General features: G+C 45.3%; 2 protein-coding genes across 6 annotated transcripts in view; both read right to left on the minus strand.

Moving 5' to 3' along the window:
* Window positions 1–1,720: 1,720 nt before the first annotated feature.
* On the minus strand, window positions 1,721–16,258 carry LOC309520931 (RNA-binding protein 4B-like). 5 transcript variants are annotated; one of them, XM_082202913.1, is made up of 4 exons: window positions 16,137–16,258; window positions 10,513–10,935; window positions 4,872–5,529; window positions 1,721–2,295 (listed from the first exon to the last, which is right to left on the minus strand). In XM_082202913.1, the coding sequence occupies exons 2-3, from the start codon at window positions 10,922–10,924 to the stop codon at window positions 4,880–4,882; spliced, it is 1,062 nt and encodes a 353-aa protein (XP_082059039.1). In that variant the 5' UTR covers window positions 10,925–10,935; window positions 16,137–16,258; the 3' UTR covers window positions 1,721–2,295; window positions 4,872–4,879. The 5 variants fall into 5 exon arrangements, with proteins under 5 accessions (XP_082059039.1, XP_082059040.1, XP_082059042.1 ...); XM_082202914.1 differs by having other exon boundaries at window positions 16,142–16,228; XM_082202916.1 differs by lacking the exon at window positions 16,137–16,258 and adding an exon at window positions 16,087–16,111.
* A 2,538-nt stretch (window positions 16,259–18,796) lies between these two features.
* Window positions 18,797–26,948, minus strand: part of SPTBN2 (spectrin beta, non-erythrocytic 2) — a 52,359-nt gene continuing 44,207 nt past the window's right edge. Inside the window, exons 31-35 of the mRNA XM_082202872.1 lie at window positions 26,165–26,240; window positions 25,219–25,454; window positions 24,663–24,836; window positions 23,289–23,331; window positions 18,797–22,284 (exon numbers count right to left, since the gene is read on the minus strand). Of these exons, the coding sequence (XP_082058998.1) occupies window positions 22,051–22,284; window positions 23,289–23,331; window positions 24,663–24,836; window positions 25,219–25,454; window positions 26,165–26,240 (763 nt within the window). The 3' untranslated portion in view covers window positions 18,797–22,050. The remainder of the gene's footprint in view (window positions 22,285–23,288; window positions 23,332–24,662; window positions 24,837–25,218; window positions 25,455–26,164; window positions 26,241–26,948) is intronic.

A 26,948-nucleotide genomic window follows, 5' to 3' on the forward strand; every position in this document is an offset into this window, starting at 1 on the left:
CTTTGCTTTCGTTCTTGTGTCTTTTTATGCTGTGAACTGCCCTGAGATCTTTGGATGAAGGGTGGTATACTGATTTAATAACAGATAAAATAGCTTTGTGAGGTCTGCCTGAAAAGCAGTACAACTTACTGCACCCTATTGCCCTGTAGAAATTTTGGATTACAACTTCCATCAACCACCAGGTGATGATGGGTGTGGTGTATAAATGCCTTAAGGCTTAAATATTCAGTATTGGTGGCCAGTTTGGTGGTTGAATAAATGCCTGCTGATCCTTCTATCAACTACTGTATCAATTGTTGCAAATGAAGCAGGATGACAAAATCACAGGCCAAAGTTGCTGGTTAGAAGAAGAAAGGGTATGCCATGAGCACTTTGCACTACTGCACAGATAAATTTGTGTACCAGATAGTTTATCATTGACACCCAAAAGATAGCTCCGTTGGTTACCGCATAGTGCTGATAACACCAAGGTTGCAGGTTTGATCCCCATAAGGGACAGCTGCATATTCCTGCATTGCAGGAGGTTAGACTAGATTATCCTTAGGGTCCCTTCCAACTCTACAGTTCTATGATTCTATGAGAAAACAGTTGAGATGCTAGCAGAATAAAACCTCTGGTATGTGACTCAGAACAAGCAGCTGGGGAAGCACAATAGGAAAAGGTCCAGTTTGACTTCAAGGAAAGTTGCTTTCTGGGTCCAAATGTGGCTTGTAGTGTAAGCAAGACCAGCGCTCCACCCTTTCTGCTTTGCTGTCCCTTGTTGCTTGGAGGTGCCTCTCAGAACACCTACATGATGCAAGCTCTCTTCTAATCCATCATCAAAAGCAAGCTGCATAAAGCCTTTGGTCCCCCATCCTGTGCTGTATCTCAGCAAAGACTACAAACCTAGTCCTGCTTACCTGGGAGTGAGCCCCACTGTGTTTTGAGTAGACGTGGTTAGGATTGCACTGTAACCAACCCTTAGCATGAGACAACTGGAAAATGGGATAGTGGCGGAACATGCATGTAGAGATCAGTAAATCTCACACCTTGCAGCATCTTGTGATTGCTATTTGACATCACAGCAGGGTTTCTCTCAAGTGAACAAGTGGCAGCTAGAAAGTGAGAAGGGTGGTCCCCACGAGGGATAGGCATATCCTCCCACACATTTGCAATTTTAGGCTAAAACAGGGGTAAACAACTCAACACTAAGGACCGCTCTGTATTAACTCAAGAGGCTGCGCCTCTATGTTAACCATCACAAAGCAACTTTTTGGCCATATGGTTAACTCAGCCTTTGTTTTATGGGCTGTAGTAATATGCACGTATGGGCTTGTGGGTGTGGGGAAGAGGGAGATGTATAGAATTACGAAATGATGCTCACTTCAGACCAACCAATTCCTGCCGGGAAGAAACAGCAGATGGGATTGATCTCCCTAGGCCTCAGATGATAGTTCTTGTGCAACTGACAAATGAAGCAATAAATAAGACATTTAGACATCCTGCTGTACAATAAAGTGAAATAGCCTAACTCAGGAGAGCAAAAAGAAATCAACCTTCAGTTTTGCAGGGGGCTGAACTTTGCAGATGGCCTGCAGCAGAGGGAATGTTCGCTCATCAGGTGCCTAAATAGCTACACTGTCCCATTTCACTTTAACACATATCATAGGGGCTTCACAACTGCTTTAAGTTATCGTTTTGTCTTTTAGTCTATAGTACAGCAGACAAAAACTCTCAGGCATCTGTTACAAATGTTTTATTTTACTGGAGAAAAAGTTTTGTCAAACTTCAGAGAACAAAAGTCACAGGTTAATTATCAGTATAAGGAGGATTCCACAGGAGGGAATAAACTCAGGAAAATACCAAATATGACAAAACAAAACAAAAAAAAGGAAAAAAAGGGGGGGAGTACTGATTATTCACTTTCAAAATTAAGCCACAAATAGGGAGACAGAAACTGAGCTGGGAGGGAAGGCTGTGGCTTAAAATAGGCTCCAGAAGGAGAAGAGCTTGCCTCCTGTTCCACTCAGGACCACCCTAAACTTAAAATCCAGGTCTAGGCAGGGGCTGAAATGTCAGTTATTGCCCACAACACCTTCCGCACAACACATCCCTCCCCCAGCCCTGCAAAAATCCTTGGGAAATGTGTTCTATTATTTTTTTTTAAGGAAAGTTAGTTGTCACTAAACTTTGAAGAGACACAAGATGTCCATTAGTGAGACCATGCTAAACACAAATTGACACATCGTGAAGCCTGGCACAGTTTTGTCGCGGATGTACCACAGGAACCCGACGTCCAGCCCTCAAATAGCCTACCTGAAAAATAAAAGACACAATTCATTTGAAGGCTCAAAGGTGGATCTCTGCCTAGAGTGCCTAGAGGGAACCCAGGACCACGTTGCACAGGATTCCAACACAAAGATCTTCACTTCTAAGGATGGTGCGTGAGTACCTACCCAAACTTCTGAATGTCAAGAAAGCTGTATGTGAGGCTGGTGGAAGGAACAGGCATCAGGGATAGAAAGAGAAAGAGAACTCAGAATTGTAACTATTTCACAAATAGCTCTGGAAAGATAATTATCAGCATATTCCTCGGTGGTTTACAAAGCATCCCACTTTGGCTGGGAGCCATAATACAGGATGAGCAGTTTAAGGGAACATTGGTCACCACAACCCCAATTAATGTGAAATATATATTTTGAAAAGCAAAAGAACCTCCCTATTTATAGGAAATTCTCAGTGTGCTCATTTTAGTTACAGATTTCCTGAAATGTAAGCAACTAGTTAAAATGCACATTGGGGCAACCACTTTTGGGGCAATGCTTCATTTGTTGGCATTTGCAATCCACCCTGAAGCAGGACTAAGACTCCCTTCTCTCAGCTCAGACCAGTGACTGACACTGCCTCCCAAGTTCCTAGGCAGAGGTCCTTTTCCCACAACCAGGGATCCTTTTAACACGAGATGAAGGGTACTGAACCTGAGACCTTCTGTATGCAGAGCTCTACCAGTGAGCTGTGGTCTCTTCACTGAGCAAGCTGCCTTACTCCAATTTAGATTACTTCTCCATCTAGTCTTATGTTGTCTACTCCAACTGGCAGCAGCTTTCCAGAGTTTCACTGAGAAAATGGGTTTCTCCAACACCTGTTACTTAATCCTTTGGGGGGAGACTGCGCCTGGGACCTTCTGCATTCAAAGCACAAGTTCTACCAGTGATCTACAGCCTATGTCAACTGTAGTTAAACCCTGACTTGCATGTGAATTGCCCATCCATTCTGACAGACTACCGAGGAGCCTCAGGCTATCCTACTGTGCACTGGGGTCATACATACCCTACAAACAGCAAATGGTGGCATTTGCTATTATTGCAGTTGGTTGCAAGCAAAACAAACCTACGGGACTCCTCGTTCCCGTCAACTGCACACAATTCAACCTAACTTCCAGATGAATGCATGCTGACTACCTGAACAGGGAGCTGCTGTGTATTTGTGCTCAATAAAAATGTTGCAGTTAGAAAAAGGGGAGGAAGAAAAATCCCTCAATATGGGGAATTATTAGGGTGAGATTGCAAACAGAATTACAAGTGTAATAATATGCATCTGTGGTATGGTAACATTTTATAATGCTGCATATTATCCTATCCCTCAAAAGGCATCACACAGCTGGAAGAAATACAGAAAGGAAGCAATTAAGATATCAAGGGGGTGGAGTGCTTTCATTATAATATAAGGCTTTTAGTTTTTGTTTTAGAAAGAAGGAAAATGGGATGGATGGAGAGAGGTTTATAAAATAATGAACCACATGGGGAAAATGTGGAAAGAAAATTATTCACCCTCTCTTACACTACTAGGACTCAGTGTTACCTGCCAAAAATAATTTGCAATGGGTTTAGAATAGAGAAAATCAGAGTATTCCTTCATATAATGTATGATTAACTCAAGAAATTTACTATCAGAAGATGGGGTGATGGCTACTGAATTATGTGGCTTTTAAAAAGAATCAGACAAATTCATAAAGGAGGATATCTTCTCAATGGCCACCTCCATGAATTGAGCAGGACAACTCTGAATGAATGCTGGAGTAGACGAGGGAAGCTCAACTTTATGCCCAGCTTGGGACGTACCTAATTAGCCACTGCTGTAAGGAGAAGGCTGGTCTAGGCAGATCTTGGTCTGATTCAGCATGGGTAATCTTGTGTAAGGAGATGTTGAAACTGCACCTTTGACAAGCTGTCATCTTTGAAAATCCACAGGCCCTCTGCGAATGACCCTCCTAGCACACAGCTCAGAGATGAAGCTGGGGAATCTTCTGGATGCTTAAAGACTTGCTGCTTATTTCAGAGCAGCATTGTCTAAAGGCCACTGCATCTCCTGCAAGCCAGAGTGACTGCTACACCTCAGCCCCAGCCTCTATAGTGCATACCAAGCTACATATGCAAGGGGGGTGCTGGCAGCCTTGTGAGCAGATGGCAAAGGTACAAGGTCAATGGCAACAGTGGGGAAAACAACCGAAGCACTTGGGCTGGAGAGCAAGAAATTGACAGACAGGGCCAGATTTTAAGAGCAGGAGAGTGGAGCCTATTCTTCCCATGGGAAAATACTCAGTCCAGCTATGCAGCAAAACCCTCAAGGACAGCTTGCTTCTCCTCCCTCTATTGCTGGGCTGGTGACAGTGGTCCAAACTACACCTCCCACACCCAGCTGCATCGCTTGCTCCAGGTTGCCTATGCTGCCAATGCTAGGCCTATGCTGCTGCCAGCAGCTTTGCAATCCAGAGCACAGCAGATACCAGAAGGTATCCCTCAAGACACAGCAGACCATTTTCCCAAGTCTCACCAGCCACGTTAATGTGCCATCCCCCTCCTCCAAGCGACTCAGGAAAAAAACGCTCTCACCTCCAGACTCAATACGCGGAGTATCGCAACCTGTCCGCGCCTGCATCCCGCCCGAACCGCTGGACATCGTAGAGGGATGATCGCGGAACGGGAGAAAGCTGAACACGCTCGTATCCGTACACGTCTCCGACGGTGGAAGCCGCAGCTGCCGAGCGACGCAGGGGGCTTCTATCCCGGGTGTAAAATGAGGAAGTCGCGGCCGCCGCCGCAGCAGCTACTGCTGCTGCAGTTCCCGAGGCAGGCAGCAAGGCCCTTTCGTAGGGCTCTAAGGCAGTGGAGAGGCGATTGGCCATGGCCGTGGCTTGTGAGTACTGGGCGTACTGGGAATACTGGGCCATGGTCTGCTCCGCATAAGCGTCGTATGCAGAAGCCCCATACGCCGCGGCGGACCTCGCGCGATACCGTTTATAGTAGTCCACCATTCCGTAAGGGTCATCATAATACACGGGGTCCCCATAGCCCGTAGGGTAGGGGGTGCGCACCATTCCGTATTGCTCGCTATAAGTTTCGGTCAACTCGGGCACTTGCCCCGTGCGATCTACCGGGCACTCTTTAGACCAGTGACCCTCCTTCCCACACCGGTAGCAGCCACTCTTGTCTCCCATCCCGGGTGCGGTCCTGAGACGGCTGGTGGACAACTGCACGCGCATTCGTTTGCCTTGAAGAAACAGACGCAAGAAGGGCAGCTATAAAGATTTGTTAAAAACAGTTCAAAGCAAAGCATAGCAGGTCAGGTTTGTTTGCTTGTTTATGTCACGACAACCAGCTTGCCCAGCCTGCACAGCTAACAGTACAAGAGGCAAAATAAAAAGTGTTTCTGGGACCACTGTTTTCTGGGGAAAGTGGAATCCTGCACCTTCTGACTTGGAATAGCTCACCAATTTACCTGAGGAGCAGAGGATACAGCAGCAGAAGAGTTGTTCCAGTCTGCTTAGGAATGTGAACTATTTCATTCAATCCCCAAACATGGTTCTGGCTGCAGTAACACAAAAATATTTTGGCAGACCTGCAGAATGTTATGGTAAAGCCCGAATGAGCCAGCAGACCCAGGAGGTTTGGGTTCAAAAACTTTGCTAGCTTACTTAGCTAGCTCACTGTATGGCTGCATCGGGAAACATACAATATCCCAATACGTGGTCCTGAACACTCCAGAAAAAACTGTTGCTGTTATTTTGTTTTAAAATAACATTTGTGACCCTTATGAGGGGATTAAATGCTTATAGGGGCATAGCAATGTATGCTAAAGGTTCTAAAAGGATATGAAGAAAGTTCCAACTCTGGTTTCACATTGAATTAATCCTTACATTCTTGATCCACTCTTCCTTGTCTCTCCATTTTCCAAAGGCAACAGCACTTCCCTGACCCTGACACCAATAAAGCTTGCATATAATGAATCAAATGTAATCTATTCATTCTGCTCAGAGGGATCTTGCAGGATAAGGCTTCCTGAGTTTCCAAGAAATGCAGTTAATTGAGATCCCTGTCTCTATTCCTGGCCTATCACAGACAGACAGACTTTTTCATGCCCAGAGAAATGACTAGCACAGCAACTAAATGGAAGCTAGAGTGGTTGCAGGGCATCAGGGAGGACAGTGACCCCTTATGGAAGTCATAAACCAAGACCACCCATTTCCTCAAGCCAGACCAGAACCAGACATGCACCACAAATGAAAGATTTACACTTGGCACACAGCCAAACAGAGCACAGCTTAATTCTTACAAGGCCAGCCAAGTCTTTTTCTTTCTGCTGCCACTTGCCTTAGAATCATAGAACTGGAAGGGGCCACGAGGGCGACCGAGTTCAATCCCCCGCAATACAGGAATCCTTCAGCCTTGTGGTCTTACCATGCACAGAGACTGATAACATCCACCCAGCAATGCAGGGCAGGTGTTGCTCACCAAACTAGCCTAGTCCATCTTTTAATTGAGGACAACTGTTTACAGTCTGTGCCCTCATATTTCAGCAGTGAAAAGGTTTAAAGTTCAACCCAGCTGATTTCTGCAACATGCATCCAAAAGGCTACTAACAATGGCTATCTGATACCTGTAGTGGCAGTCAAAATACCAGTCACGAGGAAGCATGAGTGGGAAAGGGCTCAGGTTCTACCTGAGGGCTTCCGAGAGACATCTGGATGCTCACTACGGGAAACTGTGTGTTGGTCTGACACAGCAGGGCAATTCTTACGCATGAAGCCCCCTACAAACTTGCCCCAAGACCACTGCTCCTTTTCAGCTCTCCTTTATTCCAACACGCCCCCTGGGAACAGGGGAATCTCAACCACCCCCACCCCCGCGCATCTTGTTAGGATAGTGGAGAGGAAGGGAACCTTTTTGTGCCTGGGGTTTTCATGCACAGTTCAGCAGCTGCTTTTGCTCCTAGACAACAAGCCCTGGATAAAACCTACCTCCTGATGGAAAGAGGCCAGGTCATCCTGAGAGTAGTGTTTGAAATTTCCCAGGTGCCTTTTGCAACTGGCGTGGGTCCAACTGCGACCACGTGGAGATTTCTGGATGCCAGGTTGGCAACTGACCTCTCCATCTGGCTGGCCCCTCCAGCTATCTTAAGCAGAAGAGCTTATTTATTGCATTTGTATCCCACCTTTTTCTCCAAGGTGCACATGGTTCACCCCCATCCTAAGTTAATCCCTACAGCAGCCCTGTGAGGTAGGCTAAGAGGCTGTGACAGGCCCAAGGTTACCCAGTGAGCTTCACAACTAAGTGGGGGTTTGAACCCTGATCTCCCAGGTCCGAGTCAGACACTCTAGCCAATACACCACACTGACTTCTTAGAGTGGGACAGCTATATAAATTAAGTAGGTAAATAAATAAATAAATAAATAAATATGGGAAAAGCAAAATGTCACTCAGAAAAGGATCTGAAATATTTTCCTTGAAGCCTGAATTTGTTCTATTCTGGATTGTTTTATCTGATGTTGTAATGTGTTGTAAACTGCTTTGAGTGTTTTTCTTTAAAATATAAAGTGGGGTAGAAATGAAATGAGTAACTAATAAAAATTCCACTGGGGGTGGGGGGGAAATGGCACCTAGACATTCTGTTGTGGTGACTGTTACCTAGGTTTAAGGTGCCATTTGGTGATTAGCTTATATATCTTAGTTTCTAACTCTGCCTGGGAGTACATGTGGCTCAGCTTGGTTACTGGGAAACAGCTTCTGTGTTCTTGATCTCACCTTTTGGGCTTTATGCTCCATTGCATGTCAACCCACAACTCCAAATAAGCAGCAGATGGGATCCTGTGCCTTAAAAGCTGCATGAACAGGGCAGGCACTGCTCACCAGACCCCACTTTTAACTGAGTAACACCACTGAAGAAGGAACTTCAGCAAAGCTTCTCTCATCTTTGCATGATCAGCTGTGTTTGAAAAATCCCTTCTGATTCAGGCAATTTGTACCTTTTTTGCTGCTACTTAGTTATCTCCTGGAATTCATAAACAATCACTGTTACTAGCCTCGCAGTCTTCAGGGAGTATGAGTGAAGCACCTTGGCACAGAGAAACACACTTCGCTGCCAAGTTAGCTACAGTGGCTGAATTTAATTGTATAAAGTCTTCAACACCAAATCCAAGACTATATACAACTACTGTATGGGTACTCTTTGGAGCCAAAAGGACTGCAAGTAGGAATTTCTCACCTCAAAGTGTGGCTTAATACTGCCAGATTGGGAGATGAAACAAGCAAACAAATAATGGGCATTGGTCTGCAACTCCTAAGATGCTGAAGCAACAGAGAGACTGCAAAGGTGGAGGCTTGCCTTATCTGTATGGGTGCTTAATAGGTAATAAATTTTATGGCTTATTTCAGCATATGTTTATCCCTGTCTTAACTCTATACAGGCTTCTCCCCGCCATGAACACAGCTCAGCCAAACAATTTCAAATGAACCAGGCCTTTGCTCACATGACATACAACCCTACCAATTCCTTGCCTTGACCACTCCCTAGAGACACCTAACTTTATATACAGAGTTACATCTTACCTATCAGCATGATATAGCTAGATTCTAACCACGTTCCAGACAAGCTAAAAGGAAAATGAAAAAAACTGTGCATTTTAATTGTACATTTTGGTTGTTGTTTTGTTGGAAGAAAGAGTACTTTAACATATTATCATGCAATTCTCACCTGGAAGGTATCAACCTCAGCAAAAATTGACATGGATGGTTATTTTGGATTTCTTCCCCCACCCAAAAAAAGCTCCAGATTGGAGAAATTTGTTTTGCTAACACATTTTTGCAAACACTGTACTGAAGAGTTTTAGTAACCAACTAAAGTACAACTCAGATGTTCAACATTCTCAAAATTAGGTATATATCCCTCTCCAAACCCCCGAAAAGTGGAAGTAAAATAAATAAATAAATAAATAAATAAATTACTAGAATAGAAATAGTAGAGTACTAGAACAAGCTAAAAAAAATCAATCTTTGCTGCCTGTCCCTAGCCATCAGATTTGCTATATTTTCTTGGATCTAACAATGACATTCTAACTGCTCGGCAGGAAGCTGTTAGCAACATAATGTTGATAAATATTGCAGCTTCTAAGAGAGAAGTAAAAGGTCATGCAGGCCTTGGGAAGGAGAAGCCATGTGTTGTCAGCAATAAAAGGAAAGGGCAGGGGGGGAATCAGTTAAGAAGGCCTGGAAGTAGAAAACACAGGAAGTGCAAAAGTAAACTGGCTGAAGGAATGGGAACAGAGCAGGCAGTGGGCTGGGAAGCATGGACTTAAGTGATTGATAGCTATAGAGGCGGGAAGCGGGAAGAAGAGAGGCAGTTCTTGTTTTTAAAAAGGATCTACTTGCTGAAAGGAAAGTGACAGGTAGGTAAGGAAGCTGGGTGAGGAGGAAGGGTAGGATTGCACAAGGTCAAAAGGCTGATTAGGTGGTGGACGAGCTCCATATCGCATGGATTTGAGCCGATCTTCAATCATCAGTGCTGAATGCTTATAGCAATTCAATCAATAACCAACTAACTAAAACTTTAAATACACACTGAACATCCACAAACACCACATAACTAGTAGGGCTAACAAGAAGCAAAGACCTGGGAACTCTGAAAGACCTGGGGGCTTTTTCATTGCTGTTCTGTACTGGATCTAAGAGAAATTTAAAGTCATTTTTAAATTTAAATTTAAAGTTAGAAAACTTCTTTTGGGGTGGGAGGATACATTGAAAGTTTTTCTTCTAATACATTGGCTGTTCAGCTAAAATCAATTTTTAAGGCATCTTTCTGGGATTTCATTAAATTTACTTGTATTTGAAATTGTTCTGGCTCTACAAGTGGTATATACAAATTTGGATGCAAATGTATTGAGGAGGCCTTCCTTTTTAGAAAGCAGTGAGCTTTGGTTCATTAAATTTCTCTCACAGAAAATAAAGTACCCACTTTCAAATCCACAAACAAGGCCTTTTGCCAAGAATGTACATGTATTTAAATTGAATCTATTTAAGAAAATCATTGGTTAGAAGCCAGACTAATCAAATATTAAAATCTAGCCAGCGGACAGCCCTCCTAGCTGCTGAACGTGGCTGGAATAGTTTGAAACTCTTGTCGGCCCCCGTGGGAGAGGCAAACCCATACATGGGTCTTTTTCCTTCCTGTTCCTAGCCCACCTGGCTCCCCCTTTCCCACCTTGGAATTCTGTGTTGTCAAGGCCCCTGATGGCCTCCACGGCATCCTCTGCTCTCTCCATGTGCACAAACGCGTAATCCTTAACAATGTCGCATTCAAGCACCGGCCCATACTCCTCAAACTTGGTTCGCAGCTCCAGGTTGGTGCAGCCGGGGCTGATGTTGCCTACGTGCAGTTTGGTGGAAGCCTTGCTCTTGTTCTTACTGGCCTCCACGTTGATGCACACCCCGTGCAGCTTGTAATGGTGCAGGTTGCGGATGGCATCCTCGGCTGCCGTCTTGTCCTCAATGTGCACAAAGCCGTAGTTCTTGATGATGTCGCATTCCAGAACCCGTCCGTACTGCTCAAAAAGGGAGCGGATCTCCTGCTCCGTGGCCTCCCGAGGAAGATTGCCAATAAAAAGTTTCACCATGGTGGCTAATGCTGAGCGTGGGGGACAAGAAAGAGGCTGCATTTCAATGAAGGAAGACAAACAGTATTAAGACACTTACACAAAGAAAGAAAACCAAACCGGGATTCACTAGTCAAAGAACAATTCCTCACATCAAGATCAATAGCATCTAATGAATTTCACAAGCCCCCTTCAAGTGCTATCTTCCAAGAGATCATAATCTTGGGGGTATGGCTCTACCCCCATACGGTTGGGGGGGGGATATCTGTGCAGAGAAGCAGACTCTAGTTAAGTAGCCTTCCCATGGTTTGCAAACCGGTGTGATCAGGGCTCTAAGTCACAGATACTTCAGGCAGACTCTCCTCTTCAGAAGTTCTTCTCTTATGTGTGTGGATAGCAGTGCGCAGGCACAACTCCCCTCTTTCTCCATGCAGCAGATGGACTGCCTGTTTTTAGGAATATTGTTATTAGGCTTATGTACTTGCTTCCCTGAGCTCCTTTGGAAGGAAGAATATAAACTTTTAGAGTAATAATAACTGAAGGATCTAAACCTGGATTTCCTATATATCCAAAGCAAGTGATCTATCCTATTTACCACAAACTGATTTTCTAAGAAGATTCACTTATTCAACAGATTTATATTCACCTCTTAAGCATTCAGATATTCAAAGCAGCTCACAATAATGTCTTAATCATGTTTAAAGTCTCTGTAAAAGCAGGCCTCTGCATACAAATCCAAAGATGCATTCCACCCACACGCTGCAACATTTATTTATACAGTCGTACCTTGAATACCAAATGCCCCATAACTCAGACATTTTGGCTCCCAAATGCCGCAAAACCCGGAAGTGATTGTTCCAGTTTGCGAACGGTCTTTTGGAATCCGAATGTCCGATGGGGCTTCTGCAGCTTCTGATTGGCTGCAGGAGTTTCCTGCAGCCAATCAGAAGCTGCAATTTTGTTTTCAAACATTTTGGAAGTCGAACGGACTTCCGGAACCGATTCTGTTCAACTTCCAAGGTATTACTGTATACTGCTTGGTTGTAACAAAACCTATCAACCTATCATAAACATTGTCATTCCTACTTTCTTTTTTCAGGCCCTTTATCTGTGCCTTTAACAGCGGCTTGGCATAGAAAAATTTAGAAAGTGACTATTTTACATTCACTTCATGAAATAAAAGCTTCCCCTACAGAATTTCTGGGCAACAGATTGTTGCTATAGCAGAAGATCAGAACATCTTTTGTGAGGTACATCCCTCTGGAATTACCTTCCACAAAGCAGCATCTCTCCTAACCTTTGAGGCTGGGTTGGTTTATTCATTATCTGCTATTGGAGCTCCTTGTGTTGGTGCTGCTTTGTGGATTTGTGCCACACCCTCTTGAAGTGCACAGCTCTCTACCTTCAAATAAATTCCTTTTCAAAAAACCAGTCTCTCCTCAGGGCCTTTGGATTACATCCCCCCACTCTCACCACTGCAATTATAACCAAGATTGACACTGCATCTCTTTTCATGCTCTTTCAAGGTGTGTTTTTTTTTTAAAAAAATGTATTGTTAGGACTCTTATTTCATATATATTGCAAGCCACCAAGCGCTCTATTGAGGGAGTGGAAAGATGGCATATAAACTTCTGAAACAAACAAACAAAAATGCAAGTACATGCATTTAATTGCTTTTGCTACCTGCTTACCTCACCGTCCTCTCATTTTCTAATTTAGATAGTAAGTTAATAATGCAGTCCTTTGCATGGCTCTATAGAAACAAGCTTTTGAGTTCAATAAGACCGAAGCCTAAATATGGGCTGCATATGCACTGTGCTTTTAAAGCACACGAGCTCTCTTAAGGAATCTTGGGAACTGTAGATTGTTGGAGTACAGGGGATTGTTCAATGAGGGGTAAATTATAGTCCCCAGGATTCTTTGGGAGACCCCAACTGCTTTAAATGTATGGTGTGCATGCAGCACGAGTTTAGTTTAGGGCAAAACTAGATGTGACATTGGTTTAGTATTGCATAGTTGTTTTTAATGAAATAGTCGGTGTGTGGGGTGGAAACTGAATTGTGACAGTAGTGTGTGCTGAGGGGAAGTTTTATTTATTATTGAGATTTATACCCTGCCCTTCACCCAAAGGTTGTAGGGTATGGGTCACATTAACAGAAATAAAAAATAAAATTTAAAAATTATACAACTAAAACTAACACACACATTTCTGATATGATAAAAATACATTTATTCTTCTGCCACTACCCAAAGGAAACAAAAATGGTTTCAACCATCACTGAAACCCCTATGGCATGATAGCCCCATGTAGAGTGCATTGCAGTACTGTAGTGGGTTTGGAAGTTACCAAATCATGGGTTACTGTAGCCACTCTATCTCATTCAAAGAAAGGCCATAGCTGGTAAACCAAAAGTAGCTAGTAACAGACACACTGTGACAATGTGGCTACTAGAGTCTACATACATGATCTTTTAATGGGAGTGCAACCTCTCCAGAATAAGGTGTGAACCCACTTCCTGAATATAGGACCAAAAAGCCACAGAATCTCCATACTTTCAGCTCAGTGCCCGCCCCCCGCCCTCCACCACTTCCAGGCAATCAATTCGCACCCAAAAACCTTCTGATTCCAATGCAAGAAGGCATCATCAGCATATTGATGCCAACTCATCCCACATCCCCTTATGATGGTACCCAACAGCTTCTCATAGATGTTAAAACAGCATGGCAGACAGGATGGACCCCCTACAAAGCTGAACAGCGCAATTACTATGGGGTCAAGCAGGAATCTCAAAAAGCTATTCTCTGAATCTGGTACCCAGAGTGGATGAGCTACCATTGCACAACACTGCCTCCAATTCCCAATTTACGAAAGCGGCCCAGTAGGACACCAGAGCTAAGTATATCAAAAGCTGTTAAGTGACAATCAACAGAGTCATACACACTCCCATCCCTCTCCCAATTCAAATAATCAATAAGGGCAACCAAAGCTGTCTCTGTGCCCAAACCAGGCAGTTGACTGAAATAGGCCATGATAACATGCTTCTTCCAAGCACACCTTCTCAATTGCCTTGCTCCCAAAAGTGGGTATCATATTTCTCGGTCTAAGGAAGGCTTCTTCAGGAGGGGTTGCACTCTCCTTCAAAGCAGCCAACACAGCACAATGCTCCCTAAATGAAGTATTCACCACTGCTGGGATTCACCCAGTCAATCCCTTTCAACTAGATTTTATAAGCCAGGATGAGCAAAGGGTTAAGATTACAGGTGGTAGGCCAAACCCCTTCAATGATCTTCACCAGGTCATTGGGGCACAACAGCTGAAATTGATCCCATTTATCCAACCTTGACACTGCCAGAGACTTCCCCTTGACCTGCAGAAATATGCAGTCCATGTCAGACCAAATACAAATGATTTTGTATTAAAAGTGCCTTGCAAATCTCTCACTTATGCCACTTATGTTCAAACAAGTAGCCAGTCCATTTCACTGATCAAAGGTTCTCCTGAGAACCAGTGGGCCCCATCACCTCCATGGACTGAGAGAGGATGCTCAGCAGCAAATTGGCCTAGTGTCCCCTCCATCAGAACATTTGACAGGGAGACCAGGGCCTCAGCCTTTAACCCATTGCTCCTGTCACAGTCCCAATCAGAAGCAGACCCCCTCTACCCCATTTATTACCATGAGAGGAATGTAATACATAACATTTAATCCCAAGAATAAAAGTAGCACATATCGATTGTACTCTGCCACAAAAACTCATTGAAATTAAATTGGATTTCACTCAGAAGATGGTGCAAAAGCACAATACTTCAGTTTAGCAAGAACCTTTACGTATCTCACTTTCAAATGAGGTAAGCTAAACAAGATAGTAGAAAGCAAATAAAGTATTTTTGTCACACAATGACTTAATTGCTTTTCTCCCCCCCTCCACAACTTCACCACACTAGCTGAAGTGTCATAAGTAAAATGAGAAGGGGGTGATTTCAGCCCCCAAATCTATTTATTGTTTGCAAAGATCCATACCCCGCCTTGTTAATTTAATTGAAAGATAGGGTATACATTTTAATAATAAACTTATTGGGACACGGACCCCCTGCCCTCTCTCTTTACACTTAAGACTTTGTAAATTTACGGGAAGTAAGGTAATAATTTGCTGCATATAACTATATGATTGAGAACGCAGGGAAGGGCGATGTGAGGAAGTGAAAATATGGTTTATGAATAATTTCATTCTATTTGTATTTTCTTTTTTATTTCTTCTGTATCTTACAATCTTATTTTGATTTCTTTGTTTGCTATATGGTGATGGTATCTTTGATATTTGGTGGTTTGTTTGTTGTCTAAAAATTATAATAAATATATATATTTTTTAAAAAAGACTTTGTAAATTTACGTGTACACAGTGACACTGATGCAAAGATAATAATAAACTGCAACAACAATAATGCTAACAAAACCATTATTTTGTAAGCCACCTGAAGAACTTCTTACAGCTCACGAGAGTGCCCTCTCAGGGATGCCCCCAGGAACAGTTAACTCCTTCTCCACAACAGACACCATGTCTTTACAGCTTCCATCCGTTGCTGAAGACACACCTCTATATCCTGGTCTTTTGAGTAATGCGCTGTGTGGAATTATTTTGGCGGGGTTATGGATGATAGAGCTGTTTTACTGTCTCATGTTTTTTAAATACTGCAATTCCATCCTGGGACTGTCTGGCAAGGGGTAGGCAAGAAACACAACAGCAACAACAATAGCGCACGTAACGTAATACTTTCTTCATTATTTGATAGAAATGAACGTTAACACTGGAATATGCTTATTGTTAAGAGTAGAAACACAATGTGCTAACAATATGGATAATACTAAGATCTTATTAAGTTTACATTACAGTATTTAATCTAACAACGTGTCAACATCAATTAGGATAAAACTGAAAGGGTTCATATTGACCACATACTGCTTTCTAAAAAATAACTGCTAGTATTGTATGTTATCGTACTTCGCTGTTTTCGTATACGCCACCTGGAGAAGTTGGTTATCGGGTGGCATATAATTAAAAAATGCTAGATATTAAAGTATCGATATATAACAGAAGAATAAGGCGAGGAGGAATTAATTAATGTCAATAACATAACAATTATTACCAATTATATTATCAGTATTATTTAAATCCACAAAACCCACCCAACCCCGCTTTACACTTCAGCCAACCGCCCAGAATTGCACCTCGTTACCTTGCCTTAGCAGCAGCAGCAGCGGCGGCAGCAGCCCACGGCACAAAATGGCGGCAGAGACAACGGAAAAGCTTCTCACCCGCCCTCCGAACCCCCTAACCCGCGCTCCGCTGTACCGTAATTGGTCCCACGAGGAACCGCCGCGCGTGATGAGTGGGCACGGGCCAGAGTCTATCAAGGAAGTCTAGCCAATGAGAGCCCTCTTTGAAAAGGCAGCCATGTGGGTTGGTTCCTAGCATCTGACGTCCTAGCATCTGACGTCGACGACGAGGAGGAACAGGGGGAAATTTTTCGCCCCTTGGCGCGCCCACGCCCAGCTTTCTCCTCTTCCCCCGCCTACGTCGGCTGATCCTTCGTTCTCAGCGTCGTCCGAGAGCGAAGGGTCGTACCATTTTCAGGAGCGTGGGGGTGCCCAGTTGGGAGGTGGGGCCGCCGAGTGTATGTTGCTGAATGGTAGGCTCGTAGATGTGGGAATTTCCCCCCCCTCTGGGTGATACCACGAAAAGGCGGGGTTGGTGTCCCATAGCGGCTCACAGCGAGGATGAGAAGGGATAGAAAGTACTTTTGGGAAGGAGTCGCTGAAAATAGGGTGGGGAAAGGAGCCTCGGAGTACCTTTATTAAAGTTTTCCCATCTATCCGTGATTAACGCTGTTACCCCACTTACTTTCTTCTGTTCCAGGCTCCCCTCTCTCCATGTTATTCTCACAACAGCCCTGTGAGGTAGGCGAGGCCAAGCAAGGAGGACTGGCCCAAAGTCACCCAGTAGGAGCTTCATATCGAATGGTGTAGTACATGCTATGCAATGCAAAATGTCCCAGGTTCAATTCCTAACATTGCCTGGTAGGACTCGGGAAGACTCCTGAAAATTATCTGAGAGCTAGTGTGGCATAATGGTTAGTGTTGGACAATAACCAGCTTTGAGTCGCCATTCAGTCAGTCATGAAGCTCACTGTGTCACCATCTCTCAGCCTAACCTACCTCCCAGGGTCACCGTGAGGATGAAATGAGAACACTGAGTAGTATCACCAAAAATAGCCCTGATTGTGGGGGTTCTCCATAGGGTGTCTGAAGTAGCATAGAAACCTTTTTTCTTTTCAGTTGTTTCCCACCCCCCACCACTCACAGTATGGGCAGAAATCCAGTATGGAAAGCCTTTTTCCAGTGGGCAGATGCAGTGTGTCAAAAGGGAAGAAAGTATGCCAGATAAGGTCTGACCAAGGGGGAAATGGGGCTGTACTTTTCTTCTAATTAAGCATCACAGAGGAGATACCTACTGAAGGCTATGGGCAGTTATAGTTAAGTGGAACCTCCATGGACAGGTGCAACCTGAATATCAGTTAGCAGACAAGACATAATTCATGCTTGTGAGTCTCCCTGGATGTTGTTAAGATCTTAAGGAGAGCCTGGCTGCTGGATCAGGCCAAAGGCCCACCTGGTCCAGCATCCTGTTCTCTCATTGGACAACCAGATGCCCATGGGAAGCCTGCAAGGAGGACCTGAGTGCAACACTCTCCTCCCCCACTTTTGATTGCTAGCAATTGGCATTGAGGCATGCTGTCTCTTGGCAGTTGAGGTAGAGCACAACCATAATGGCTGGTGGCTACTGACAGGGCAAATAGGATCAGAAGTGTAGAGTTGGAGTAGATGACCCTTGGGGTCTCTTCCAACTCCCTGCAATGCACTAGAGATGGGCTCTGGTTTACTAGGGCTCCTTTTAAGCTAAACTTTTGCCTGTGCTATGTCTGTTAAAGACACAGAAGCACTGTCAGCCTTTTTTTAAAAGGGTGGCAGCCTGAAGTTACGGTACACTGGAGGAAGCTGATGGCAGTAGCCAGTCTATAAAGCAGCCTTAAGTCTGCACTGGGATTGGGGGTGGAGGTGTCTCCCCTCTTTGGGTTAACAATACTTATCCAATCATGTTTCCGCTTCAAATGACGGGTCTCCTCTTGGGGTGTACCAGTTAAAGTGTTGCATGCTGCAGACTCAGGGTTTTTAACAGGAGCAGCTGCCTTGCCCCAAGTCAGGTTTTTCTAGCTCAACACTGGCATTGACTCTCCAGGGAAACCCTTGGGCAAGATGCAGTGCATGCTTCTCTCCTCCTCCCTGCAGCCACTCATTCTGAGCCCAATCTTCACTGTTCCCCAGAGAGAAAGGGCAGGTGAGTGAGGTCTGCAGGTGACAAGGGTGAGAATTGCAGCAACAATAGGCTCTGGTGATCAGCAAAGGGGACCCTGTCAAGGTGCCTGAAAATGCCAACTCCATACATGTCCCTGCATTATCACTTCTTGCAGTGACTAGCAAGACAAGGCAAAGCTTTTCTTCGTGTTGGAAAGCTTTACCTGCCTATATTTTGGCTCATCAGGCAGCTCTCTCCATCTTAAAAAAGCAGCTGACCAAGCAGACTAGTTTTAAAACTTTTTGCTTTTAAATTTGTTTTAACTTTCAGACACTTTTATTATATGGTTTTTATCTTTTTAATGTTGTGAACCATTGCAGTATATTTTTTATCATTTGGTGGTATACAAGTATTTTAATAAATAAATAAGATCCTGCTCAGCCTATTTGCCTTTTAACGCAGAGACAGCAACACAGGGAGGGGATTTCAGATTTTGCTGCCGTCGCAACAGGTGGGCAGGAATGAAACAGGCTGGCTACTCTCTACACAGATTCTTTTTATTTGTCCAAAAAGATCGGAACAGATGCCACTGCAAACACGTGAATAACGGTCTCCCACAAGCACGGATACACCACCGGGATGCTGCTTGGGAGCAGGGACCCCTGACAGGTGTGCTGGGAAGGCACAGAGTGCCTTGCTTTTAAAAGCCAGATCCCCTCCCTCAGAAACAGAACCCTCTTCCCAAGTCACCTCCTGTAATCCAGATTGTTGGGAGGCAGGTGATGGCTGCTCTCTGGGTTTTGCGCACCCTGCTGTGGGCCCTGTGCTGAGGCAGCCTCTGCATCCTTTGTGGCAAGGGTGACGGCGCAGTGTTATCTTCACATGGCAAGGGGGTGGGGGGGGTGGAAGTGTAGCAGGCAGGGCAGCATATGATTATGAAAAGGAAGGCACACACAGGTCAAAAACCAGAGCTAGAAAAACGGGAATGGAGCAAGGACACAGCTGTGCGGGATGTGAAGATCAGCAGTGGAATCCCATGCCTGTGGAGATCAGGCAAGCTGGTGAGGTTTCGATGGACATCGAATCCAGGTAGACCCAACAGAGCAACCTCAGTTCCTACAACCGGGCAAAGTAATGTGATTCTTGTAATACCCAACCACCACCACCCGAATACACATGCTCCAGCCATGTAAACTGGCTCCTTTCAATATAGCCTTCAGGAACAACTTTTCCTGCTTCTTTTTCTTAAAAAAGGGCCCAGAGAGGAGTTATTTTCAGGACAGGCTTTGCAAAAAAATAAAATACAATCACTGCCAGAACACAATGCATTTGCTCCCTTTTGATTCCAAAGTCTCCCTTTTAAGACAGAACAGAGTGACTCATGGCCACAGGATGTGGAGACTGGACCTACAGCTGGGAAGTATAGAAACTGCTATGAGCCGCGGTAGTGCAGAAAGAAATGTCTGTTCACAGGCAGGATACTTCCATGTACTGTAACCTCCTCCAGCATGAAGCCTAGGTGATTTGGACCCAAACTCCCATTAGCCTCAAGCAGCATAGACGTGTTACCTGGAGCTGATGGAGGGCATCCGGTTGGAGAAGGCTGGTATAACAGATGCTGAGAACTTACAAGAGGTGCTGCTTGAGAGTTTTGCTGGATTAGATGTTTGAGCTCATAGAAAATGAGGAAATCAAGGCCAGAAAAAGGCAGGGGTGTGCGAGTGGTCTTTATAATAGTGGCATGGATTACCAGAGCCATAGATAATTGTGACTGGCAGAAGGTGTCTCTTGGGATGCAGCTCTGCCCCACTGCTGTAGAACAAGTCTTTCCAATCCTGGTTCTGCACTACCCCTTCCATCAGTCCCAGCCAGCAAAGCATGTGTGTGAGAGAGAGAAATTGAGAGTGAGTGACAGAAGGGGATATGATCTAAAGTGGAAGTGATGGGTGCCTCTGGCAGACTGCCTACCTATCAGCAGCAATGCCTGCTTTGGCCCAAGGTGGTGCCAACATCTGGTTCAGCCCCCCCCCAACCATTGGCAAACCAATGACGCCTGCCATTTTAAAATTTCCCACAATGCTCCAGGGGCACCATGGGATTGTGGGGAAATAAAAGTGGCTGCTGGTTTTCAAGAACCGGCTGGACAATAAGCCTGGGTCCAGAGGGGTACTTTGCCAGTCCCCACTCCCCAAAAACATGGAACTGGCCTTGGTAGACAGAAGAAAGCTAAATTTGTCTTATGCAAGACCTCTCCTGTAACCACCCCTCTCCTGTAACCATCTGTTTATCCCGGTTCTGCTCCCAGTCTGGAGGCCTGAGAAATTGTAAGAATCACAGTGGAGGAGGCAGTTTCAAAGACGGGGGTGGGGCTTAGCCCCCTACCTCGCTCACCCACAATGTCTCCATTGATACACCCTCTCCTTGCTTAGGTAGCGTAACCCTAATCCAGACCTGGGCAGAGTGTAGGCCTGAGGGATCTACTTTGTTCCCACCCCCCACTACAACCCTGAGATCTACCACCTGGAGGCAGGTGCAACAACAGGAGCTCAACTGAGCAAATGTACTGAGGACTTAATAAGAATTAAGGATGAACGTGTGCCCTCTGAGCACGTGCTGAGTCCAGGAAGTAGTGATCAGTATCCAGTATCAAGATCACAAATCCTTTCATACAAAAATCCACTCCTGCTTACTCCCTCCCAAAGCAATCTGATTTGAGGGAGGAGGCAGTTGTTGCTATTGTCAGACCATTAGGAGTGAAAACCTCTTGCCGATCTACCACAAAACAGCCAGAGATCTACTAACAAGATTCCAATCTAACGTCTACCCATCCCTGATGAAAGCCAAGGACCGGGGTCCTTAATTAAAGGGGAACTCACTTGTTTGCCCATTGAGAAGGTGGCTTAGCTACTGTTTTTAGACAGCTGCTGGGGACATGATTTAGCTATATAAAAAAAAAAATGGAGGGGAAAGACAGAGAGCAAGGTTGGGTCCAGCAGTGCACTGGAAAAGAGGCTTGTCTTCAAAACCAACCATATCTTGTTCCTTCCCGTTAGCCTTCAGGACAGGGCCCATTTCAGGAGGCTGCAAAAACATGATGGAGCATACCAGGTATGGCAGGGAGGAAAATGGGATGAGGTGGTGGGGCTCCTCAGGCAGTGGAAGCATTTCCTGGCTAGGGATGAGATCATAGGAGAAGATTCTCAACGACAAAACCCTGAACAGTCCATTTCACCTCCGACAAAGTTTTGATGGCACCTGGAAACGGAAAACTTTCGCACAGAGCCCATGCCGTTGCAACCCCAGAAAGGTCGGGATCCCTCTGCTCCTATTGAATGGAAGTAGCGGGCCGTCCTCCTCCCTCTCCCCATGACCTGCGCAGCACCCATCACTTGATGACCCAGATGTGCACCCCTCCCACCACACCCAGAGTTCATCAACCCCCCCTCCCATCTCAAGGCAGCCTGCCCCCCACCCTCCAATGCAGCATCTCTGCCAGGGGCTTCTGCAAACGTGATTCGATAGAGGCAGCACGGCTTGTTTAGTTTTTTTTTCTTTTGTTGGAGGGTGGGGAGGCAGGAGGAGAGGCATTCCTCATAAAGTTTGAAGATGCTTCATGCAATCTGCAGTTCTAAAAAAAGAAAAACAACTGTGGTCTCCATCAGCTGTGTCATGCCCCGGCCCCTCCCTCCCTCCCCCCCCCAGTCCAAAGCCCCCGCCATGCCCGCTCTGATGATCAGTTCTGTACAGATTCGGCAGCTGCAGCCCCCACCCTGCCCCACTTCTCCGGGTGTGGCCCCTTATTTGTTCTTCTTGAAAAAGCTAAAGCGTTTCTCCCGATCTTTTTCCTTGGACTCTTTGCTACGCAGAGTGATAGTCCCTTCCGGGGCGCTGTTAGGCGAGACGGGAGGCATGGTCAAGGCCCGGGTCATTCCTTTGCTGATGAGCGGCGGCTGGTCCTCTGCAGGGCCTTGTGGTGTTGGGGCGCAGGCAGCTGCAGCGTTGATGACTCTCATCCAGCTGCTCATCTCAGCCTGGGATGGGGGAAGAAGTGGGAGAGGGGGCAAAGCATGAGCCGATAGTCCTTCTGAGCACATGCGGAGTGTTTTCCCCCCAGGATGCCCCTGAGAAATGGCACCATTCCCCCTCTAAGGGGTATATAAGGGATGGTGGATGTTAAGGGCTTTGGAGTCAGAGGCTGGGCTGGCATGGATGGGCGGCTCCTTTCATTTTATAGACTCCAACTCCCATCAGCTTCACCCAGCACAGCCAATGGCCTGAGTTGATGGGAATCCCCCCCCCACCCCAATCCTACTATGACCACCTTTCTTGTACATGGCTACTTAATCTTTCTTCTGGCTACTTAATCTGTGGCACTCGACTCTTAGCATTGGAGACATGGGTAAAAAAGAGCATTGAGTGAGGGCAAGAAACATCTAGAGCCTGTCCCAATCCTGAGATCAGGAGGAGGGGGGGCACCCAGGCCAAAGGGTGTGGCTTTTGAGCAGCACATCCGCACTGTACATTTAAAGCACATTTGGCACACATTCAAAGCACCTGTCTCCCCGCAAAGAATCCTAGGAACAGCAGTTCATGCCCCACAGAGCTACAATTCCCAGCACCCTTATAAACTACAGTTCCTAGGATTCCTTGGGGAAAAGCCACGCACCTTAAACGTATCCTTTTTCCCAATACAGACTTTCAGAAAAATTCTAGCCATTCAGATGAAAGTGGGTAGGTGCCCCATAACCAAGTGCTGCAGAACATCCCAGGTTCAATCCCCACCATCTCAAGGTTTGGCTGGGGAAAAGGCCCATCGGATACCCCAGAGAGCCACTGCCACTTGATGTGCTAGATGGACCATCAGTCTGATTCAGCAGCTCCCAAACCAGGCTGTACCCGATGCTATTGTAGGAGGAAGAGTTGGAGCTGAAATGAGGGCTGCAATTTGGCTTCATGGTGGTGGTGGTGGGGGTCTGAGGCCTTGGAGCCGCCTGTTCTCTAGAAGCAGGATTTGCAGAATTAGACCTCTACTCACCTCATCCTTGGCCTGGAATAAAAATTCTTTGCCGTCCGCTAACCTGCAAGGAGAGAGAGAGAGAAAAGGAAGGTAAGAATCGCCCTGGTTCCTGTCTGTGGATCATATCCAAACTCCAATCCCTCTGCTAACAGGAGCTAGGAATCTGGCTAAAAAACAGTCACATTACTTTGTGCAAAACACAAAGTCCTAAACATGCTTGCCTTTTCTTTTTTAAAAACATATATATTGAGAAAAAGCCAGTACACAATCATAAGATATTACTACAAATAAACTACCAAAAACACCACTCACACGCCTTCTTTACAGGAAACAGGACCCCCGCCCACTGCAATTCAAGGTGCAATATAAGGCAATACAATACAATATAAACTTAATAAGTTGTCAAAAGCAGAGTTTGAATATTTAGGTGTCGTCTTCCCCCTTTGTTACCTTTTTACATGTTACTAAATTTCTCACTGGAAAATACAAATGAATGAATGGCTAAAAAATAAAGATATCCCTGTATATTTCTGTATACAGTATACTGCATATACTGTTTGGACCATCCTGCAATGCTCCTCTATGTTCATTTATTCAATAAATGGAAACCAAATGGCCCAAAATGGATCTCTTTTCTGTTGCCTCCTCATCACCTGTAGACAAGCTTACCTGACATTAACACCTTCTGAATGCATGCATGGGACTGTGCTGCTAGGACAGTACTTTTGCACTGTGGTGGGTGCTGAAAATTCTATGAACTGATCTGCAACTGCTTTCGCTACAGTTCTGAAGATTCCTAGGGCTGAGAGCTACAACAAGATTCCCCCATAGCTCACATGACCCCCAGGGCTGTGAGAGACATTCCGTTCAGTTCAAATTTAATGTTGAATTTTTCAGATTTGCACTTTCTGAAACACGAAAACCAAAGCACAGCCATCCTTCAAAATCTGCACTCATCCAAAATTTGCTATACAGTTCTCCCACCAAATAATGTTTACACAAGAATGCATGTATTAGAGGAAGCGTGCATAAAAGCAAATAACATACAAAGCATGCATTAGGTTAGGAGAAACTGCTTGCATATATGCGTGGTTTGGTCAAAGCTGTGTACAGAAGAAATGATGTCCAGAAGAAATGCTCACAAAAATGCTGAAGAATCTTCACAAAGATTTTAAATAAGAGTCGCTGTGGAAATGTGGAGAAGCGAGTCTGAGAATGGAAAAATGAGAAATGGAGGGAAACCAAAATGGACAGATCCTCTCATCCACAGCTGTGAGTCACGGCAGTTAAGCTGCATGGGCAGAGAGCATCCAGTGGTACATTCAGAAACAAGGAGAACATAAAAGTAAGTGTTGTCAATGCCACTTGGCTGAAAGAACCTTGCTGACCTACCCAAGCTTAAAAACGTGCTTGCGCTTCTTGTAGTCCAGAGCGACGTTGCACTGCACCCCTTGCAAGCTGATGGGCACTTCGCCATGGTAAGGGATGCCATGACTGGCACTCTTGCTGTCCTTGTAGAAGCCCAGGCTGCCCTTCCGGACAATGCAGTAGATGTTCTGCCAGGACCTGGATAGGTGGGGAAAGAAAGGAGCTGTGAGCATCTCTCAATGACCCCCTTCACTCCCAAGCCACCCAGAGTTGCTCTTCCCCCTCCCCACAATGGCCTAGAAGCAGCAGAAATTGTGTCTGTTTAAGTCCGGAATGATTTGCAAAAAAAGTAAAATTCCGGACACCCGCAAAGTTGTTGAGCTTTATTTTAGAAAGACCCCCAAATTGTTGAGCTTTTCCCATCACGTTGCCATACATTTCCCTGACATTTTGCCAATTCAACAAAATTCCCCCAACGCCATTTTGACACCCAAAAACCAAGACATGTACAGAATTTTCCTGACGTATGGCAGGCCTATCCAGTACCCCAGGTTCACACACACAAACATGCAGAGCTCACCTGTTGGCTGCCTTTTTGCCGTGTGACTCCATTTCCTGCTTCCGACACAACATCCCTTCCATCTGCTCTGAGGCCGAGGGGTCTGGTGTGCGCGGGGCCAGTGTGGCCAACTGAGTGGGATCGCTGTGGGCAGGCGGTTTGGAATGGAGCTGAGGTGATGGGGTTGGGCTGGGCTCCTTCCCCTTGGACAAGGAATCCATTCGTGACCCGTTTACCGTACCAGATGTCTCTGAAATCTGCAAGAGACAGGAGGTGCTGAGTTATGGGGTTCTAAAAACACACTTACCCTTTTTAGTTGTTGTATCCTGTTGTAGTTCAGTGCATCTGCATTGGCATAGGGGTTTGGCGGGAAGGGGGGATAGTAGTAGGTATAAGGGGTATTTATTTATTCAATGGTATTTATTTATGCCAATGCATCTGCATTGGCATAGGGGTTTGGCGGGAAGGGGGGATAGTAGTAGGTATAAGGGGTATTTATTTATTCAATGGTATTTATTTATTCAATTTATATCCCACCAAGCTTTATACTTTTCTCCACCATTCCCAGTTTTATCTTCAGAACAACCCTATGAAGTAGGTTACATTGATGAGTGGCCCAATTCACCCATTAAACTTCCTGACTTTGCCCTGGCATCTCTTGAGTCCTAGCCTGACATTCTAACCAAAGTGCCACACCGCTAAGAGATCCTGTGTCCTCTTTCTCCTTCCTCTGAGCCACTGGGGGCTTCCAAAACTACACAATGGCTGATGAATGGTTTAGAACCCAATGCAATTTTTTCTCTTGGGAAAAATAAGTGGAATTTTCTTTTTTTAACTCAGGGTTGACTATCCATCCCTTGCCACTCTATGGTTCTAAGATTCCACCTCAGGCCTTACTCGCCAACCAATCACCTCTGTGTCTCCCAATCCCGCCCCCAGTCGTCACTCCTTAGTATCCATGCCTTACCTGTGGAGACTCGGAATCTGGGTCAATCCCGTTCAGAGATGGTAACTCCAGCGACAAGCCTCGCTCTCCAGGGCTCCTGGGGAAGACAGGTGTGTGAGTCTGTGCTGAAGTTCAAGCACACCAGGTCACAGTACATCTGTGGAGAGACTCTCACCTCTTTATCTCCCGTGTTGCATTTTGCTGCTACAACGCTATGGCTTGCTGCCAGCATTTTGCAAATGCTTGTCTTTTGGGGGGCTCAGAGGGAGTGCGTGCCTCTACAGAGAAGGCACAATAGTTTGACGATGTTTCATTTCTGATTCCTGCTCTATAATACTGTTATTGTCCTTTCGTACTGTGTGTAATTTTATTGAAACCTATGCACGCTGACCTGAATCTCTCATCATAGAATTGCAGGGGAATTGGAAGGGACCCCAAGGGTCATCAAGTCCAACCCCCAAACAACACAGGAATCACAGCTGAAGAATTCCCAGGAAGATGGCTATCCAACCTCTGCTTAAAATCCTCCAAGGAAGGTGAGTCCACCACATTCCAAGGCAGTCTGTTCCACTGTCAAATAGCTCTTACCACCAGAAAGTTCTCAATGGAAGCTGGTTAAATAAAATAAATCTTTCCCCACCCACCCAATTTATCTTTCCATTGAATATTCAGGTGGGTAATCAACCATTTCCTTTAACAGCCTTTTCTTCTCTCTATCCCCAGTTCCTGCAAATGTAATTTTCACGATAAACACATACAAACACACTTTCCTCCTAATTCTTAAAAATAGTGTTAGACCAACGGC

The sequence above is a fragment of the Podarcis vaucheri genome, assembly GCF_965113315.1.
Source record: "Podarcis vaucheri genome assembly, chromosome: 16".
Classification (NCBI taxonomy): Eukaryota; Metazoa; Chordata; class Lepidosauria; order Squamata; family Lacertidae; genus Podarcis; species Podarcis vaucheri.